General features: G+C 47.3%; 1 protein-coding gene across 2 annotated transcripts in view; it reads right to left on the bottom strand.

Moving 5' to 3' along the window:
• Positions 1-20003, bottom strand: part of TRPC1 (transient receptor potential cation channel subfamily C member 1) — a 71843-nt gene that overhangs the window by 2523 nt on the left and 49317 nt on the right. For both annotated transcript variants that reach the window (XM_083177991.1, XM_083177992.1), the window contains 3 exons: positions 14273-14448; positions 5398-5599; positions 3431-3625 (listed from right to left, as the gene is read on the bottom strand). In XM_083177991.1, the coding sequence (XP_083034117.1) occupies positions 3431-3625; positions 5398-5599; positions 14273-14448 (573 nt within the window). The remainder of the gene's footprint in view (positions 1-3430; positions 3626-5397; positions 5600-14272; positions 14449-20003) is intronic.

Here is a 20003-nt window from a genome sequence, read left to right as displayed (position 1 = left end):
ACATCAGAAAAATAACCCGGGTCCAACCTGGGTTGTTTGCTGGGTCAATCCAGGTCACTGTGCAGTGTGAAAGGACCTTTTGCAAAATCCTTTGTCCAGCAACCCGGTAATCCGACCCAGGTTAAAAGAAGGGTTTTACCTGGGTCAGACCGGTGTTGCTGGGCAGTGTAAATGGATAACCTGGGACAAGCGTCCCGTTCACACTATAGGGAGGAGGCAGCGTCAGCTCCAAGTGATGCCTCCTTCCCCTGCCCCCAGTGACACCGCCGCTCTACTCCACCCTCCCAGTGACGTCAGTGATTTATTGCTGGGTCATTGTGGGAGCTTCACCCGACACCAGCACAGACTCCTACTCATTTTGGCCCCCGTATTTTTGGGAACCAGGCCGTCCCTTGGGCCCGGTGTCAGTCGTATGCAAAAGTATTCTTTCGTATTCTTAGTCAATTTCTCCCTATATGGCAGCGTATGAGTAGCCTGTCCTGTATACAACTGCTAGTGCAGCAGAGGTGTGACTGCCCTGTAGAACCCTCATGTAACCTTTTTCCTTTTAGCGCTCATGTGTTATATCATTAGGCAAATGAGAATTACAGTTGATGCGGACTTCTTGTTGTGAATGACAACTATACATGAGACAGAGAATAATACAGTCAGATAAATGAGTTCAAGTCAGTGTAGTATGCTAGCTGTAGAGTTAAGCCTAAGGAAGGTGATATAGGACTAGTAGCTGTGATCAGTGATCAGCTGTGACAGTTTTAGGTTAAGAATGTTGCACATCAGCTTCAGTCCAGATGTTGCTATTGGTTACAGTCAGATAATGATGGCCTGCATCGCAGCAATCTGCCTGGGGCATCCCCAAGTGTAAGGCCTTCTTCACATATATCAGCTTACCATCTGTTCTTCCTTAAAGTCAGCTGAGAAAACCGACACAAAGTAAAACAAGTGGTCCCGTAATGTAGTGCCTCTTGTGTTTCTACCTATTGTACCCTTTTTATTTTACTGAAGTGATTTGTAGAAGCCCCCGTTAATGCCATACTTGTGAGCTCATAAAGCACAAAATGAATTCCTATGTCTCTAAGGCTCATTTGCAAAGTACATAAAGCTCACTGCATTTAATTGTTCACAAATGCTTGTGTTTGTCCTCCTAGTGCAGTGGTTCTCAGGACCCCCACACAGTGCACATTTTCCAGGTCTTCACACAGAATCACAGGTGAGATAGATAGCTCCACATCACCTGTGCACCTGCGGGTGCCCTGGAAAACGTGCACTGTGTGGGGGTCCTGAGGACCAAGGTTGAGAACCACTGTCATAGTGCATACACTGCTGCCTGCCGGCTTCCTGGTTACTTAGGTGCCATCACAAGTGCACAGAGGGGTTGGAATGTAATTGTGAAATGTAATCGTGTGCTGGGCATATATGTTAGTGCAGAGACTTGCAGAAATTCGGGGTCCCTTGACGATGGGCTGTATGCTTTAATGTTTTGATCAAAATCCCATTTTAAATGCTACTACAGTACTGTTGACTGGAAAATCTCCTTCATTGCAACTTTTCATTCTTCCTTCTGACATATTTCTCGTGTTATGGGTAATGTTTGTCTCACATAATCAATTAGAGTAAAAGGATATATGAGCTGTCTTTGCCTTCTGTCACATTTATGCATTTACTAAAGGTTTTTATTTAAAGTGGCAGCTAGTAATTTAATGTGCAGCCTCTGTATTAAATATGAACGCTCTTAATATGTTGCTGGGGCAGTTTGGAGGTAAATAGGTAAATATGTAAATGATCCTGAATGAATGTCTAGGCAGGTTGATAGCAGGAAAGGCTCAGTAACTGCTCAGCTCCCCAGCAGGTGATACTGGGCAGTATTCAATGAGAAAAATTCGCCCTGTTTTATGGCGAATTTGTGCTTTTTTCACCTTGGACGGAGCATTTTGCTCTCCAAAAGCGAGCAACCCTATTCAATGTGAAATATTCGCCATATTTCTAAGTGATTTTCGCCGTTTCTCGCCGTGTAGCAATTCTCCATCTTTTCATGGAGAGCTGGAATGTGAACTTTTAAACTAAAAGGTTTTTTTTAAAAAATTTTGGTGTCAAAAAATCGGGATTTTTTTTCTGTGAAGGGGCATGTTATTTTTATTCATTTGCTTATAGCACATGAATATATATTTAATTTAAAAAATATATATATATATATATATATTTTTTTTTTTACACAGAGCAGCCAGCAGGGGGCCGGAGCGCTCGAGCCGCTCATTAGATATTCATATATTCACTGCATCCGATCATTACATATGCACGATCGGGTGCAGTGAATACTGGGTCCCCCGCTGGCTATAGGGGGGGGGGGGCAGCTTGTGCTGCCTGGGTCCCGGGGAGCCCCCTCCCCTCCACATATGTTCTGGGGCATCCAGGGAGACTTTAATCTCCCTGGCTGCCACCGTCTCACGGCTCCCTGCCAGCTCCCTGCCGCGGACGCTCGTCTGCTGCAGGGGTTAAGACTCGAGTGGCGGCGAGTCTTAACCACATTGAATAGAGCGAGCAGGAGTGGCAGCGAGCCCTCCGGAACATGGCGAGTGCATGGCGAGAGAAAAAATCTCTCGCCATGCACGGCGAATTTTTCACGTTGAATACTGCCCACTGTCGTAATTATCAGTTTACCTAAATGTGTCAGACAACATTCTAGTATCCAAGCAACTGGCAGCTGTACCTGGAAGCACAGGTAAGAGAGGAAGCAGCATTACAGTACAGTATGTACAGTATGTGAATAATATTTCACTTCATTCTAGTAGGACTGCTTCAATTTGGGGAAACTGTCCCAAGCTGTGAGGCCATTGCCCTGACCAGGAGTTAAGTGAGAAGGAATGTGATGGAACTGAGGGGGTGATTCTGATGTACTTGCAGTACTGCAAGTTTGACCCCGTCTCGATGTTTTTGGGACTGCCTTTTTATTTTTACTGAAGGGAAGAAAAATCATTCGATGGTCAGCGGCCATCAAATAATTTCTCTCCCCTTCAGCCGCATGCGAGAGGATGTGTTCTCGTGCACATCCCCTCGCATGCTAGCACGCTTGGGCGGGGCGGAGCTTACCTGTTCGTTAGGCTGCGCGTATACGCAGTCTAGTGTACATGTCTGAATCAGGCTAGAAATGTAGTGCAATGGCTTCAGTTGTCTGTGATGGAGATGGAGGAGTTGCTCAATAACACGTTCATTAATAGGTTGGAAGATCATGCTATATAGTGCAGGTTAGCGTAGTCAGCACATTTCTCTTATTACATAGAGAATTACTAAATCACATGGAAATCTGCAAACACTTGGTACATATTTCTAGAATCCCTGGAGTGACATTCTAGACTCAGATATAAAGTTACAGTAATAGTTGGATGTTATGCTGTCTGGAACTATTTAGAAAGAGATTACTCTGGAATAATCTCACCTTCAGGCTGTTCTGCCGCTTGACCCTTCCTGTTGGTGTATGAGAGCAAATCCATTTACTCATGCTGTTGAACAAATAGCAAACAGTCTTGGGAGAAGGGATAATGTTGAAGGGTGGAGGAAGCGTACATTTATCATCAAAGTAGCTCAGCCACAGCTTGGCCCTGGCAAACTTCCACTCTTTATCTTCATGGTTCTAGAACACCAAAGACAGAAAGAGACCAATTACTGTAAGAAGATGCAACATCAAGAAATCCTATATACAAAGCCATCTGTCAGATGGTGTGAGCTGGAGTAACTGGAGGATAGAAGGACCCCAACACCACCTCCATGAAGTCCTCCGACCAGGGTATGTGATAGAACATGAGACAACCAAAAAAAAGAGCTGCAGGAGAAGTGGTGTCAGAGGAGCAATTCTAGACTTTGGTGATGGCTACGAGATTCCGGTAGTTTGAAATGAATAGGTCCAATTGTGGGGATACGTTTGTCACAGACAGATGGTACAGGAAAAGGGGACTAAATTTGTAAGAGAGATGTAGATGAGATTATGAGGGTTGCTGTAGCATGGAGGTGAGATTATTTGGCAGAAGGCATTGGGGGAGTGTAGTGATGGTGCTGGTTCATGGGCTAGGAAGGGATACTGCAGGTGATGGGCAGGGAGGGAGTTTGGTGTGATGCGGAGGGAGGTGAGGAGAGGAGACAGGTGTAGAAGGGAGGGATCAGGTCTTAATGGGGTTGTATCGGGACCACCACATTGTGGGGGAGAAGTGAGTGATAATGGATTAATGGGAGACAGAGGAGGGTAGAGAGAGTTAGGATGAGGGATATATTATGAGTAAATATAGATGTGGGAATGGGTGTAGAATAAAGGATTATGTTCATACTCAGAAGGGGTTGGCTAAACCATGGGTAGAGTGCGGATGAGGTAGACAGGAGGAAAAAGATGGAAATAATCGTATCAAGGAAACATAGTGGGTATATTTACTAAAGCTTCTAAAAATGAAAAGGGTGATTCTGTCTATCAGTTTGTAGTATGCAACACAGAAATGATAGACATCTGAATGGTTGCTATGGGCAACCTCACCTTTTTTAGGTTGGTTCAGCGGGAGGCTTCTGCTTGTTATAGACGCCTCCTGCTGCATTACCATACAGCACTTTCACTGCTTCTTTCAAGGAAGCAACAATGATAGAAACTCTGACCGCACCTGGATGATCCCCACTGTACTAGCCTAAAATCTGCTATCAAATTGGTGGCGTTTATGCTAAAACACAGCTCTCTTTCCCATGTCAGATGCAATTTAAAGCAGTGACGACAAAACCACTGAAATCCTACTGTACCCAGCTGGCTTTTAGTATTTTTGAATAATGCTCGTTAGGCCCATATGCTACGATGGCTCTGACTAGAAGGTTCCGTGCATATGAATACTGCTGCCAATCTTATTTCTGGTTTCTCATCACTGTTATATAGTGTTGTCAGAGGACATACCATAAAACACTTGCCCCTTTATACAATTATCAAGAGCAGCCCCCTTTCTTACTCTTACTGAAGCCACTTACTGGACCTATAGCTACAGTTCCCATAATTACAAATGAAAAAGAAGACACTCATTTTTTATCTACAACCACATGACACTTTTCAGGATTCCCAATAACTATCCCCTGCTATGTTAGCTTTACATTTGGATTAGAGTTAATACTAGGCCTTCAATCTTTAAAAAGGGTTAGTATTTGGGATACATTTAGCACTATGAAAGGAGACTGTAAGGTTAATGATGAGGTGTTTGAGCTAAGCGAGGGATCATACTGTACCTTAATAAACAGAAAAAATACCATCTTCAATAGAACTCCAATCTTAGTAAATTTCCTTCTAACAGTGCACTCATGTCACAGTAAATGGCTCTTAATTATACATTATATAACACATCAAAGAACAGAACACTTTAGTTGCCAGTGGAGTAGATCACTTACAGCTATGAGGGTGAAGCTTTTGTGCAACATGGCCACAAGAAGCTTGGTCAGTACAATCACAACCACCACGTTGTATGTACCAACAATTAATGCTCCCACAAAAGACTGGAGATCATCGTTGTAACTGAATCTGGTCACAAAAAGAGCCACGTGCGCCAGGGAGAAGATGTACCAGAACAGAGCATAACATGTCCCAATAAACCTGCAACAAGAGAAAGTAATGGTCATCTACATAGAATCTTCCACTCCAGTCAATACTTGTGATATACTGTACATATGTGCAATACACAGTAGTGTAATCAGGAGTGCAATATTCTACAGGTTACATGCAGCACAGTAAGTGCATATAAGATCATGCTGATCGTACAGCTTTACAGTTTTAAAACAAACATACGGATTCCTTCACTTAGCATTATTCAACCAGTCACTAGCTACTGGAGTAATCCCAGAGGACTGGAAAACAGCAAATGTAGTCCCACTGCACAAAAGTGGAAGAAAGGAGGAGGTAAGCAACTGTCGTCCAGTGAGCCTTACATTAGTAGTAGGGAAATTGATGGAAACACACTTAAAACAAAGAGTTGTAGCATATCTCAAAACCAGCAATTTACAGGATCCGAAACCGCATGGGTTTACTGGGGGAAGATCATGGGATTGGATTTTAAGATAGTTGAATGGATAAGACCGTGGTTGCAGCACAGAAAATAGAGAGTTGTCGTAAACGGAGTACAGTCAAAGGAGGGAAAGGTTACACGTGGGGTGCCCCAGGGATCTGGACTTGGAACAGTGCTTTTTAATATCTTTATTGGTGATACCAAATAGAATGGAAATGGAATTGAGGGTAAAATGTGCCTTTTTGCAGATGACACAAAGGTATGCAACAGTGTAGACACATCAGGAGGGGTAAAACAAATGATTGATGATCTGGGTAGATTAGCGGAATGGTCAAGAGCATGGCAACTACAGTTTAATGCCAAAAAATGCAAAATCAGGCACTTGGGTCTCAAAAATCCAAAGACTACGTATAGTATAAATGGCACTATAATGGAAACTACTGAGGAAGAGAGGGATCTAGGTGTCACTATTTCAGGGGACCTAAAGGCAAGTCAGATGCTTCGTTGCATAGAGAGAGGTATCAGAAGTAATAATGGCCCTGTATAGGTCATTGGTACGACCTCATCTAGAGTACTGTGTTCAGTTCTGGAGGCCATATCTCCAGAAGGATATAAATACTTAAAGCATTTTCTTGGGAACGGCCATGAAACACTGGGCATTTCCATGGGCTATGCCCCCCGCCGCCGCCCCACGACCCCCACCCGCACTGCTAGGTGCGAGCGGGATGGCAAACCTGTGGTTTGCTGTGCCCGCTCGCACCCATTCATCTGCACATGTGCACAAAATCATTGGTGCCCCGTGAAAACGCACGGGGGACTGATTCAATCTGAATAACCTCCAATGTTTCAGGTTTGCTCCCAGCTATTACTGGGACCTGGGCTGCTTCTACCTGCAATTCAAATACCAAATGCAGCAATGCTTTTTAAAATGACTAATCAATATAAATATGCATTGAAGGAATTTGCTACTGTACTCAGTGTTTACATAAACATTAGTTTTATTTCATATTTTTTTGCTGTGCACTTTATGGTGTCATTTATTTTCCTATTTTTATATTGTATTTATGTAAAGCATCCTTAGATTATTGTATGTTTTTTTTATCACATAATAAAAACATTTATTTTATAACTGCTTCGCATTTTATTCATGATTATTATAAATTACAACATGGTCATTTATATCAGATACTGGGGGAAGGGTGGAGGGGTGAAGGGTAAATTCTCTGCGATGCGCCACCTCAATGTTTGGTTGTGCACATCTCAGTGGAGTACTGGTGCACTGCACATCCAAATGGAGTACATACATTATGCACATCCTAATAGAGTACTGGTGCACAGCTAATGCAGTAGGGGTGCACATGTCAATGGAGTAGTGGTGCACTGTACATACAAATGGCGTATGGGTGCACAACCTAAGAGTGGCTGAGGGCTGCATAAGCCAGAAGCCATATAAGAGCCCTGACTTAGGTTCACAGAAAGTTCAGCAAGGGTAAAACTTAGTCTGTCTGTTTTCTGCCTGGATACAAGCTGGTGTTCAGGCAGGGACCTATCAGGAGGTTAAGGGGAGTAGCCAGGTATAGGTTACTTAAGTCAGAAGATCATGTGACCTCTTCCTTCTTTTCCATTTTGGAAGTGCTGGAGTCCTGCGCGGATCTCAGGTAAGATAACTTTTTCGGCTTACTGTCACATTTATTTGATTATTATGCCCCGTCCGAGACGCTCTGCCCCCCCCCCTCGCCGCCTTGTGGATGCGGCCCGCCCGTTAGCTGCGGCGGGGTACCACCGTCCGCGGGTGAGGGTACTTGGGGTGCAGGAGGTTTCCACTCAGGCAGGCTCACCTGGGGTGAGCCTGGCTCCGGGGCTGCTGCTGCCGCCTGTCATGCAAGATTCCCCGGTGAGCGTGGCCAGCGCTGCACCGGGGGTCGCGCTCGCGGCTGCCCCCGTCGGGGAGCCGGTGGGTGGTCTGGACGCCGAGGTCCGGGCCTTGCCGGGTCCCTCGGCGGGTGTTGGTGTGCCCCTATTACCCCAGGTCGCGTCCGTTTTGGACGCGACGCTGGGGACTTCCAGTCCGGCGCCTGAAGCTCGCGGTGAGACTCAGGCGGCGGACAGGTCTGAGGTGATGACGCGGGACCCTGCGCCGGCCGGCGCGAGGCCCGCTTCATCGATGCAGGCAGAGGACGGGGTGGAGGGGACGTCGCGGGCCTTGGCGCCGGCTGGCGCGGGGCTCGCGGCATTGCTGGTGTCGTCAGGTGGGTCTCCGGGAACGCAGCAGGCCCCGGCGCCGGCTGACGCGATGCCAGCGTCATCAATGCCGGATCCAGGGAGCCTGGCTGCTCCCGTTCTGTCAACTCAGGTCGCGACGCCGGAGGGCGCACGGCCTGGGGAGTTAAATTTAAACAGTGGGGCTGCAGTCTCTTCCCTTGCGGGGAGAGACACTGTGCGGGGTGCTGCTGGGGGAGGGAGTTTGTCTGTCTTGGCAGGGGGTAGTGGGGAGGGGGGGAGTGTGGTACAGGGAAGCTCCAGTGCCCGGATCGGGGGGGGAGGAGGCATGGTCCCAGGGGGGACATGGGAGTCTGCAGCAGCAGCTGCTGCTGGCGCGGGGATTATGGATCCCAGAGCAGGGGTCACCTCTGGCCTGGGGGGAATCAACCTGCCACACACAGCTATAGGTACAAATCCTATGGATAGCGTTGGGAGGGTTTTAGGGGTTAATCCACCCTGGAACCCAGTGGTCTTTTCTGCAGGTATGCCTATGGGATCTGGGGCGCTAGGGCAGATGGTGTACTCTAGAAGTACAGTGGCGACGTCATTACAGTTGCAGGGCCCCCACTTAGGGGTACAGCCCATAACGTCATGGGGGGGAGGCATGTCCACGCCTTCATGGCAAGGGGCCCCTGCGGGACCATTGGCCCAGGTTTCCCCCGCCGGGGGTTTCCCCGGGCAGTGGCCCCCCACGAGCTCCCCGTATTTTCAGCCCCCTTTGGGTGGGGGGTACGGGGCATGGCCACAGATTTTACCCTGGAGACACCAGGCGGTCCAGGGTGTCGGGCCACAATTTTCCACGGGCATGCTGGGTGTCCCCACAAGTCAGCCGCTCCTGTGGGCTACTGGGGCACAGGGGTACAGCCCCCATAGTTCCACCGGCTATGGTTGGGATCAAGGTTTCGTCCCTACAGGTCCCTGGCCATCCCCAAGGGGCCAGGGCAGTCCAGGGCTCTAGGTCGGGGGTGGCGTGCTGGGGGGGCAAAGTGTTTTTTCGCCAGCGGGGGTCCCCCCGATGCCAAGGGGGCCCCCACCCAGTGCCACTGTGTCAGCTCCACCTCCATTGGCCTCGCCGGTGGGGGCAGGAGGTAGGGGCAGTTTGTTGCCGTCTTCCCCCCTCCCAGTTGTGTGTTCACAGGATACAAGCGTTCTAGCATCAACGGTCGTTTCCAGAAGGAGAAGTCGGGACGTCAGAGAAGAACCAAGGGCGACAGCGGGTTCAACATTGGCAGGTTCCGGGTTGGCCGTTGCGGCTGACGAAGTTCCGGGGACGTCAGGGGCTGGTGAGTGTGCTGTTACTTATTCATCATGTGATTCTTCTGATAGCGATAGCACCAGCGTGGGGTCGGATTCCCCGCGTCGCCCGCGTAAGCTAGCTAGGCTCATTGCGCGTCATGTGGCTAAGGCATCGAGTAAGGACAAGGTGGCAAGTACGGCACCACCTCCTACGGACCCTCCTTTGTTTACCGAAATGGTGCATTGTGCGAATACCGCGGTCACTAGGGGTCTCCGTAAGAGGATGAGGGAAAAGATTAAGAAAGGGAAATACGTTGACATGTTCACCCTTACGGAGGACATGAGACAGGCCTTTGATAAGGCGAAAAAGGTAGATGGCATTGGTGAAAATGCATTTAGGAATTTCCATCAGTGGTTGAGGGGTTTCTTGGTTTTTGCAGCCTGTTATGCGGAAACCAGGCCTGCGGAGTATCCCAATGTGTTGAAGTACTTGTTTTTGGTACATGAGATGTACCTAAAAACAAAGGGTTACTCCTGGAGAGACTATGACGAAAAATTTTGTCGTAAGCAGGATGGTAACCCAGTGCTGCCCATGGGGTTTAAAGATGTGGAGGTCTGGTTGGCGGTCACGCAGCAGACCAAGCCCCCGGGGGAGGGGGTGGCGAAGAAACCGGTGGTGGCGGCATCTCCAGCCGCCAAGATAGTGGGTAAGGGCAAATGCTTTGCTTTTAATGATGGCAAGTGCACCAGAGGGGCGAACTATCATTTTCGTCACTCCTGCAGAGTTTGCGGGGGCAATCATCCAGCAAAGGACTGCACTGCAGCCCCAGCTGGGAAGTCAGCTGACGCCGGGGAAACCGGGGGAAGTCACAAGTAAGGCGTATTCGCCGGTGGTGGTTTCCGAACTTGCTAAGTGGCTCAAAGGGTATCCCGATGCCGAGGTGGCTCGGTTTTTATGGGAAGGTTTCAGTTTTGGGTTTAGGTTGCCCATTAGGGGTTCAGTTCAGGTGGTGGCATCTAGGAATTTGAAATCTGCCAGGGATTTCCCCCACATTGTTTTGGAGAAAGTTGTTGGGGAAATCAGGCGGGGGCGCATGTGTGGCCCATTTAGTGTCCCACCTTTGCAAGGTTTATGTATCTCCCCAGTTGTGGTGGTTCCCAAAAGCACCCCGGGTAAGTTTAGATTAATACAGCATCTTTCACACCCACAAGGGGGTTCGGTTAATGATGCCATACCCGAGGAACTTTGCAAAGTTAAGTACCAGTTGTTTGAGGAGGCTTTGGGTTTGGTTCAAGAGTGTGGGCGGAATGCTTTAATGGCAAAAGTCGATATTGAGTCAGCCTTCAGGTTACTCCCGATTCACCCAGAATCTTTGCGGTTTCTGGGTTTTAAATTTGAAGGGGATTTCTTTGTGGATAGGTGCTTGCCTATGGGCTGCTCGGTGTCCTGCGCATATTTTGAAAAGTTTAGCAGTTTTCTTCATTGGTGCATTCAGAGGGCTTCGGGTTGTCAGGGTATTGCGCACTATCTTGATGATTTCCTTTTTGTAGGTCCTGAGGGTAGTCCGGTCTGTAAGAGTTTGTTGGAAACTACTGAGCAGGTTTTAGGGGTGTTGGGGGTCCCCATTGCGGAGGGAAAAACCGAGGGCCCCACGCACTGTTTGTGTTACCTTGGGATTGAAATCGATACGAGGGAAGGTTGTTGTCGTTTACCAGCAAGCAAGGTGCATAAATGGTTGGGCCTCATACAGGATTGTCTGGCAAAAAGGAAGGTGCGGCTGAAACAGGTTCAGTCCTTGCTGGGCTGTTTTAATTTTGCATGTAGGGTGATACCTATGGGGCGTGCCTTCAGCAGGAAATTGGAGAGGGCGACCGCTGGTGTCGCTAGACAGCACCATTCGGTTTATCTGTCCAAGGAAATCAGGGACGATTTGCGAGTTTGGTCTTCTTTTTTGGAGTCATTCAACAGGGTCGTGTTGTGGCCATCTCCCCCTTGTTATAATAGTGCTTTGCAGCTTTTCACTGACGCATCGGGCAGTGTAGGCTTTGGGGCGTTCTTTGGGGTGGAGTGGTGCGCTGAGGGGTGGCCGGACTCATGGGTGGACAGGGGTTTCACGAGGAATTTGCTGCTGTTGGAATTGTTTCCGATTGTGGTGGCATTGGAATTGTGGGCCCGGGAGTTGGCAGACAAGCAGGTTGTTTTTCGTTGTGACAACATGGGGGTTGTGCACACCATCAACAATCAAAGGACTTCGTGCCCTTTGGCCTTGCGGTTACTTAGGCACTTGGTACTGCAATGTCTGAGGTTCAATGTGGTCTTCTCAGCATGTCACGTTCCCGGCATCGACAACAAGATAGCAGATGCCCTGTCTCGTTTTCAGTGGGAAAAGTTTAGAGAGTTGGTGCCGGATGCCGCGGAAGTAGGTTTAACCTGCCCGCATTATATCTGGCAGATTATCGAGCCGGTATAGTGGGATTGGCCAGAAATGCCTTGGCGCCTTCCACGCAGAAGGCTTATGACGCGGCTTGGAGGGATTGGCAGGCTTTTCTGAGTAGGTATGGTCAGGAAGGTGAGTCCTTGGAAGATAGGTTATGCGTTTTTGCTTGGGAGCACTTCAAAGCAGGGAGGGCAAAAGGGGCCATGTCCACTGCCCTTGCGGGCATTGCTTTCCATTCGCGGATACGGGGTCAGGAGGACCCCACGCGGTCTTTTGTCCTGAGAAAAGCAATGAAAGGTTGGGCAAAGGCTGTTCCGGTGGGAAAGGATGCGAGGCGGCCTATTGATTTGGCGTTGTTAAGGAATTTAGTGGGGGCCTTGGCGGAAGTTGGCGAGTCCGATTACGAGATACTTCTGTTTCGCACGGCTTTTGTTTTCGCATTTTTGGGGGCTTTTCGGGTCAGCGAGCTGGTTGCCAAGAGCAAGACGGATGGTAAGTCTGGGTTGCTTTTCAGCGAGGTGCAGCTGCGCAGCGATAGCGTGTGTTGCAAGATAGCGAGATCCAAGACGGATCAAGCTGGGAAAGGTAAGTGGGTTATTTTGCAAGCGCAGGGCGAGCCGGAGATTTGCCCAGTTCAGTTGGCGCAGTCTTATTTGGGGATCCGACCAGTAGGAGTTGGGGGGCAGTTTCTGTTGCATGGTGATAAGTCTGCGCTCTCCAAGTTTCAATTTTCAGCTGTGTTAAAGCGTTGTCTGAGTGTGCTGGGGCTCTCGCCTCAAGAGTATGGTACCCATTCCTTTCGGATTGGGTCAGCTACACAGGCCGCGGTAGCTGGGTTGTCCCCAGGGGCGATCCAGGCGCTAGGCCGGTGGAAGTCTGATGCGTATAAGAGTTATGTGAGATTAGATAAATTGTAGTTGCGCCTGTTGCGCCAACCCTAAAACGTAAGTTTACTCCCGGTTTTTGAACGACAGCGTTCAGGAATCGTGGGTGTGAAGGTTGCTTTTACTTTTTCCTCCGAGGGGGCCTTAATTCAATTGGCAAACCAAGGTCCACGGGAGGTTTTTTAAGTTTTCTCCTTCACATGGGTTGAATATTTTAAGTTTTGTTTATTGATAAATTACTGACGGTAAGGATTCTTCTTTTTCAGTTTCAATGGAATCCTCGGGGCAGATATGGCTCATTGGCCATTCCTTCATTTATTGGGCAGGGAGACACCCAATGGGAAGGAGGTCACATGATTATTTGGGAAACAGGACAGTCAAGTGGATAGGGGTGAGAGGTATGCGCTGGAGTGAGTTCTTGAGCGAGCTTTTTAGGCATGAAAGGAATTGGGGCCGTCCCCAGTGGTTGGTCATCCATCTAGGTGGCAATGACATGGGTATGGTCAAGGGAATCGACTTGATTTTAAGTATCAAGTCTGATTTGGTGGCCGTACGGGCGCATTGGCCCGAGGTGAGGATAGTTTGGTCAGAAATTATCCCTCGATTCCATTGGAGAGGTGCTGTCCGGACCTCAGCTATTGAGAAGGCGCGGAAAAAACTGCATGTTCCTGGAGGACATCTACCGTTTGTGGGCTTGAATAGTTGCTTAGGTTTTTTCCCGGGTTGTTATATTGTTTCTTTTGGGGATGGAGGCTGCGGTTAGTTAACCTTGTGGTGGCGGGAAGCCGCTACCAGCCAGCGGTCAAAGGGGGGCACAAGTGGTCATCGTGGGGCACCATCCCTTTCGTAGGACGGCGGGTGGTCCTTCCCATGCGGGTGGACAGGGGGTGTTCCCCTGCGGGACCGTCCGCTTAGGGCTCAGCCAGGTTAGGGGGTGGTGAGACCCTCACGATGCAGGTTGTGCCAGTTAGGAGGCGGTGGTGAACCCCTCCTGCAGTTTCTGTTTTTTCTACGTATATCAAGTTGACTGGGCTGGCGTGTTGGTAGCAGCTTAGTCTTGCCATCCTCCAACCTTTAGCTTAAAGTTAGGGCTCAAAAACCCAAATTTCAAATTCCAAATTTATTAGTTTAGATTTCAAGGTCTTTAATAAATATTCCTCTGACCTTTTTAAACTTAATTCTTGGTGTCAGTGTGTTTATTTCTTGTACGTGTGAATTATTTGGTGTCGGCTCACTTATTTTAGATAAGGGTTTTATGGTTAAGTAATGCAAAGGTATTTTAAGTAATGGGCTACTTATGGAGTACTGGTGCACATGCCAATGGTGTAGTGGTGCACATGCCAACGGTGTACAGTACTTGGCACTCAAAGGGTTAAGAATGAATGTGTGTCGATTATCAGATAAACATCATTTTAAAAAAGTTTCATGTAGTTCAGAAACTTACGAGTGGAAAGTGTCATTGCTCTGGCGTTCACAGAAGATCCCAACGCAGTCCTTCGGTTCATTGTTTTTGTATCCTTTGTCATAGAGCTGCGTCAGTCCAATTGTGAATGAGAACAGCACAAGCAGGAACATACCCAAGAATTTTCCAAAATCCTGCAACATCTGGCCCATGGAAATCTGGAAGGACCAAAATAACAACACACTTATTATGGTAAAGTGATAAAAAAAATTGTATGCACAGTATTTGCTTTTCATAGAATCTGCCTGTTTATTTGCCTCTTACTGTACAGTGTATTTTGCTTTCATTGACCTTGAGGATTTGTATTCATTTGTGCACCACTGAACAGAGACAAAGATGTTCACGCTACCATCTGCATTGTGTATGTGTGCTCCTTAGCTCATTCATTGCCCGTGGCAGCTTGCATCACAATGCCTGGAATGATGTTTAAGAATTGTGCTTCTATGGCTTTATGAGAAAGCCCTCGCTCCTTCCTCCCTCCCTCAGGTAGTTTATTTGATTAACTAGTTAAAAGCCCATCAAAATAATCAGGGCCGTATTTCCCACTAGGAACGTGAGGGAGGGGCGTTGCGGGGGCCCGCAAAATGCGCGCGGGGGGGGGGGGTCGCCTGCGTCACACATTGTTGTGCCTATGGGCGGCCAGTTACTTAATTCCAGCCCTGAAAATGACGCTTAGTCCCTACCTCCAATCTCTGTCTTTACAGATTCTATTAAGTAGTAACTTGGTTTATGGAGTGACCTCTAATGGTCACTGGTGGTACTTCACCTCAGAGGTGAGGAGGATTTAGCCTTTTATGTATATATAGATTACTGTTTAATTTTATTGGCACAAAACATATCACAAGAAAAATATAGGTAATACTTGAAAAATATTTTATTACCTATATTTTTTAAGTATATGTTGTGTTGTGTTCATATTTGTAATTAAAATAAAAGCAAAGCTAAAATGAAGCCAACAACTAAACATTTACACAAGTAATACCTTGGGGAACTGTATACTGTATATTTGCTTTTATGAAGGGGAACAGGTCACTTCATAAAAGCAAATGTACAGTATACAGTATATTTTTTCCTGCTGACTCTCTGGCAGTAACATACACAGGCCGGAATTCACCAACTGTTACAATGCAGCCAAACCTCAGAAAATTCTGTTTTGGGGGTTTGGCCACTTACCTCATACGCACCAAGCCCCAGAATGTGATAGATTACTGCGCTTGGATGTGGTGGGCAACTCCATCTTTAGTGAAAGGTATTACCAGCAGATGAGCGGCTTTCCCAGCGATGATGCAGGAGCGTGCATCACCGTTCATGTTCGGAGCACGCACGTATGCATAAATGCTTATGCGCAGTAGTTAACATTGCTCCCCTGAGCGTATAAACCATAATGACCTCCATAGTATGGCCTCCCACCTCAAGTTGTTGCCTTTTTTGCTGAAGTCTGTGGGCATTTTTATATTTAAAACGTCACCTTCTCATCTCAGTTTTAGTTATTGTCAGATAAGCTGCTTCATATTTTATTCATTGTGAGCAGATATAAATGATATTTATTTTATAATAAAGTTGGTGTAAGATACTACACTATGGTGTCCCGCTAGGGGTTTCATTTATTCACAGATGTATAACAGCTGTGGCGCTTTATGTAAGGAATGAAAGGATTCTTCCTATACAGCACTTAAGTATATTATAATACCTGATTCAATGTGCTCAGTGTACATGCAGTATTGTTGAGGTTATTTCACTTGAGGTGAAGTGAACACACTACAGTACACTAAGTGCACCCTCTTGTTGTGTTTTACTGCTTTATATGAATTCAATTTAATGCAACAATGGGAAATGCAAGGAGAGCTGCTAATGCACGTACTGAAGCAGTATGGCATGAATGAGCTAGGGTGGGGAGAGGGATTTGAGTATCATCAATGTAGAAGTGATTGCAGAAGCCAAAGGAATTCATCATTAGACCATTTCTTTTAATTATTACCAGATATTTATATAGCGCACACATATTCCGCAGCGCTTTACAGAAAATATTTGAAGAATTAACATCAGACTCAGTGGAGCTTGCAATCTAAATTCCCTACCTACAAGCACACAGACAATCTAGGGCTATTTGTTGGGAGGGGATGCAGTTACAATCCCGGCGGTCGGGATCCCGGCGTTCAGAATCCCGACGCCGGAATCCCGACCGCCGAAATACCGACACATTCTCCCGCCGTGGGAGAATAAATTAGTGTGCCGAGCGTAGCGAGCCCGCAAGGGGGGGCGATCCATGTCCCCCCCTTGTCGGCATTTCGGCTGTCGGGATTCCGGCGTCGGGATTCTGAACGCCGGGATCCCGACCGCCGGGATTCAATACTGAATCCGTTGGGAGACGTACCAGTATATTTTTAGATTGTGGCCGGAAACCGCAGTGCCCGGAGGAAACCCACGCAAACACATGGAGAATATACAAACTCCACACAGTTAGGGCCATGGTAGGAATCGAACCCTGGAAACACTTTTAGATTAATGATAGCAGAGGATTAGAGACGTCATTGAGATACCCCAACTAAGGCGGGACAACAGAGAAGAAAATACCTTAGCTAAAGCTATGGACGGCCCGATTTAGATACTCCAGCTGGAAGGAGCAGTTTTGCACACTTGCAAAAACAGAGTGCGCTATGAGGGGGAGGGGGCACATATACAATAGGATGTACCAAAAGGCTGGTGTTGGGACAGAGGAACATACTACATTAACTCTATCCAGTATTTTCTGGATGCAAAAAAAACTTATTCCCCTTGGACACAGCATGGATTGTCAGTAAAGCTGCACCCTTTAGCTAGTAGCTAGTGTTTCTAAATGAAGCCCATGGGCCAGTAAGTCAGATAAGAGGGATGGCCATTTATAGTAAAATCCATATCTTCATACATCACATAGTATGCTTCCATCGATGGACGTTTTCACTATCGCCATTGATAGCAGCCATCCATGGCAAAAGAGTTGATGACCATCCGTAGTCCATACTTGCCTACCTGACCCTCTCCATGAGGGAGAAAATGCTCTGTTCCTGGACTCCCCTGGTAATGTATGCTTTGGGCACCCTATGTTATACTCCCACCAAGCCCTAGTGGATGGTAGGGCATGAAATATCGCCTCTTGGCACATCGGCTCAAAAAAAGTGGAAAACCCCATGTCGACCTTTTGACTGTTGACCTTCCCCAAGATGACCCAATGACCCTGTCGACCTAACCCATTGTCCACCTTCAGTCATGTCAACCTCCATGCATGTTGACCTAGTGGTGTCGACCTAATGCTTGTCGACCTAGTTTTTGTAGACCTAGTGACCGTATCCCTTAGCCCCACATTTCCTTCTTCCAGGAATAAATGATTTAATCTTTCAAGCCCACGACTATTGGCCAGCAGTAGAAAGAAATATGCCTGACTTCCCAAGTTTAGCAGAGTCACATTGCTGTCTATTCTCTGCCAAATGCAGTCAGGGAAGTATTATGGAAGGAAGAGGAATTAGAGTATAGAGCGTGCAATGATTACATCTAGCTCAGATTACAGCTGGAGGATAGCAGTTGATGTGCTGCACAGACATTCTTTGCTCTACTGGATACGAGACACAACTGAGTCCTCTCTTCCCCCCACTGTGTATCTCTGGGTCACAGATACAAAGAAGGTTAGATGTTTATGTGTGTATCCTGATGTAGCAGACTGAACACACATTATAGTACATATACAATGTCTTTATACACTAAGGAGTATTCAATTATGCTTCTTTTTTTTAGGGTGCCGGACGGGGTCCTGACAGTCGGGATCCCGACAGGCATTTACCCGATGTCGGGATCCTGACTGTCAAAACACTGACAGCCAGGTTCCGGACGGCCACCTGCTATTTTCCCTCGTAGGGGTCCACGACCCCCATAGAGGGAGAATAGAATAGGTGGCGAGTGTAGCGAGCCACCGTGCCCGCAAGGGGCTTAGTTGCACTCACCATGCTGTCTGAGTCCGGGCAGTCGGGATCCCGACGTCGGGCTAATGACTGTCGGGTTCCCAACTGTCGGACCCCTGTACCACACCCTTTTTTTTACTAGTCTAAAAAAACGCAGTAAAAAAAACACGTGGATCGGCAAGTAATTCGCCAATCCACGTGTTTTAAGAATGAAATTGCAGGCGTTTGCGCCCATTTTAGTCACATTTCACTAGTGCCAATATTACTTAAAAAAAGTTAACCAGCATTGCCGAAAATGCCCTAAAATCAATACTAAAGTCTGCTTTTTTTGGCAAGCCAAAAAAAATGTACTTAAGTGTTATACCCCTTTCACACCAGCCTAAATTCCCGGGTTGGGTCCGGGAACAACCCGGGACTAGCTCTGGTGTGAAAGGTTCCAGGGACAAATTCCCGGGTTAATTTGCCGGCAATTCAACCCTGCTAGGTAGCAGGGTGGTTCCCGGGTCCTTCCCGGACTACTGGCTGGTGTGAAAGGTGCAGGGACATGTCCCTGCTTCCCGTGTTGCCTCTGCTAGTGCTGATTGGCTAGCAGGGCAACTTCCTGTTGTGGTGGACACTCACAGACATGCCCAGAGACAGCATACAGCGTGCAGGGAGACAGTGTGCATGTTCTGTGGCACCACAGACCCCAGAAGTTCATTTTAACCCCTGAAAGCCTGCAATGTGTGCCATGTCTTTGACAAATGAGGAGGTGAGGGAGCTACTAATCATTAGAGGGGAAGATGCTTTCATATGCCTTTTATTTTGTTTTATACAAGTAAACAAAGGCTGAAACACTACAAATGTTTTGTGTCTTAATTATTAATAATCAATAATCTAATGTGAGCCTAAAAAAGGCCATTTTTCAATGCTATTCTCATAGAAATGCAGGGTCATCCCAGGTTCAGTGTGAAAGGTGCCGACCCGGGTTGTCCCTGCTTCAAAAGCATGTGCGACTGGGTCCCAACCCGGGAATGTCCCTGCTTGTCCCTGGAATTTAATTCACAGGTTTGTCTCTGCATTTCTGGTGTGAAAGGGGTATACATGTAAGTTTCAATGTGCCATCTACTTCGCACTGTAGATGCAGCGATAGAGCAGTCAGTCTGTATCAGAAATGCCAGGTTGTCACTTTATCCACACAGGAAATCATTTTAAATATGTACAAAGTTGCAGATGAAGCATAACAGAACTTAGGACCTTATTCTGGTTGACTCGCAAGGCTGCGATATTTACAGCCTTGCGAGTCCACCAAAGGCCACCGCCCCCCCTCTCTATGGTGTCTCTGATCTGTGAGCACCCTGTGTGGGAAGCAGGTGGGCAGCTAACATCTGCTGACGTGGGTGGTGGGTTTAATGTGTAATGGGCATTACGGTGTGTGTTATAATGTGAAGTGGGCATTAAGGTGTGGGGCATAATGTACAATGGGCATCACGGTGTGCAGCATAATGTGTAATGGGCATCACAGTGTGCAGCATAATGTGTAATGGGCAATTCGGTGTGAGACATAGGGGAAATTTACTATGACAAATACGCCAAAAGAATTCATATTTTCCTAGTAAAATACGAATTTTTTAGGCGTATTCGTATTTTTGGCATTTATGCATATTCGTATTCATGGCACATTCGTATTTGTATTTACAAATACGAATGTATACGCCATCGACAGAATACGGATAGGAATCGGCTCCTGATTGGCCAATAGAATCATTCAGAGGAGAGGCGCTGAAGATGATACCGGGACA

This window comes from Crinia signifera, chromosome 3 (genome assembly GCF_055691185.1).
Source record: "Crinia signifera chromosome 3, ASM5569118v1, whole genome shotgun sequence".
In the NCBI taxonomy this organism is placed as follows: domain Eukaryota; kingdom Metazoa; phylum Chordata; class Amphibia; order Anura; family Myobatrachidae; genus Crinia; species Crinia signifera.
This window is presented reverse-complemented; position numbering and strand designations above follow the sequence as displayed.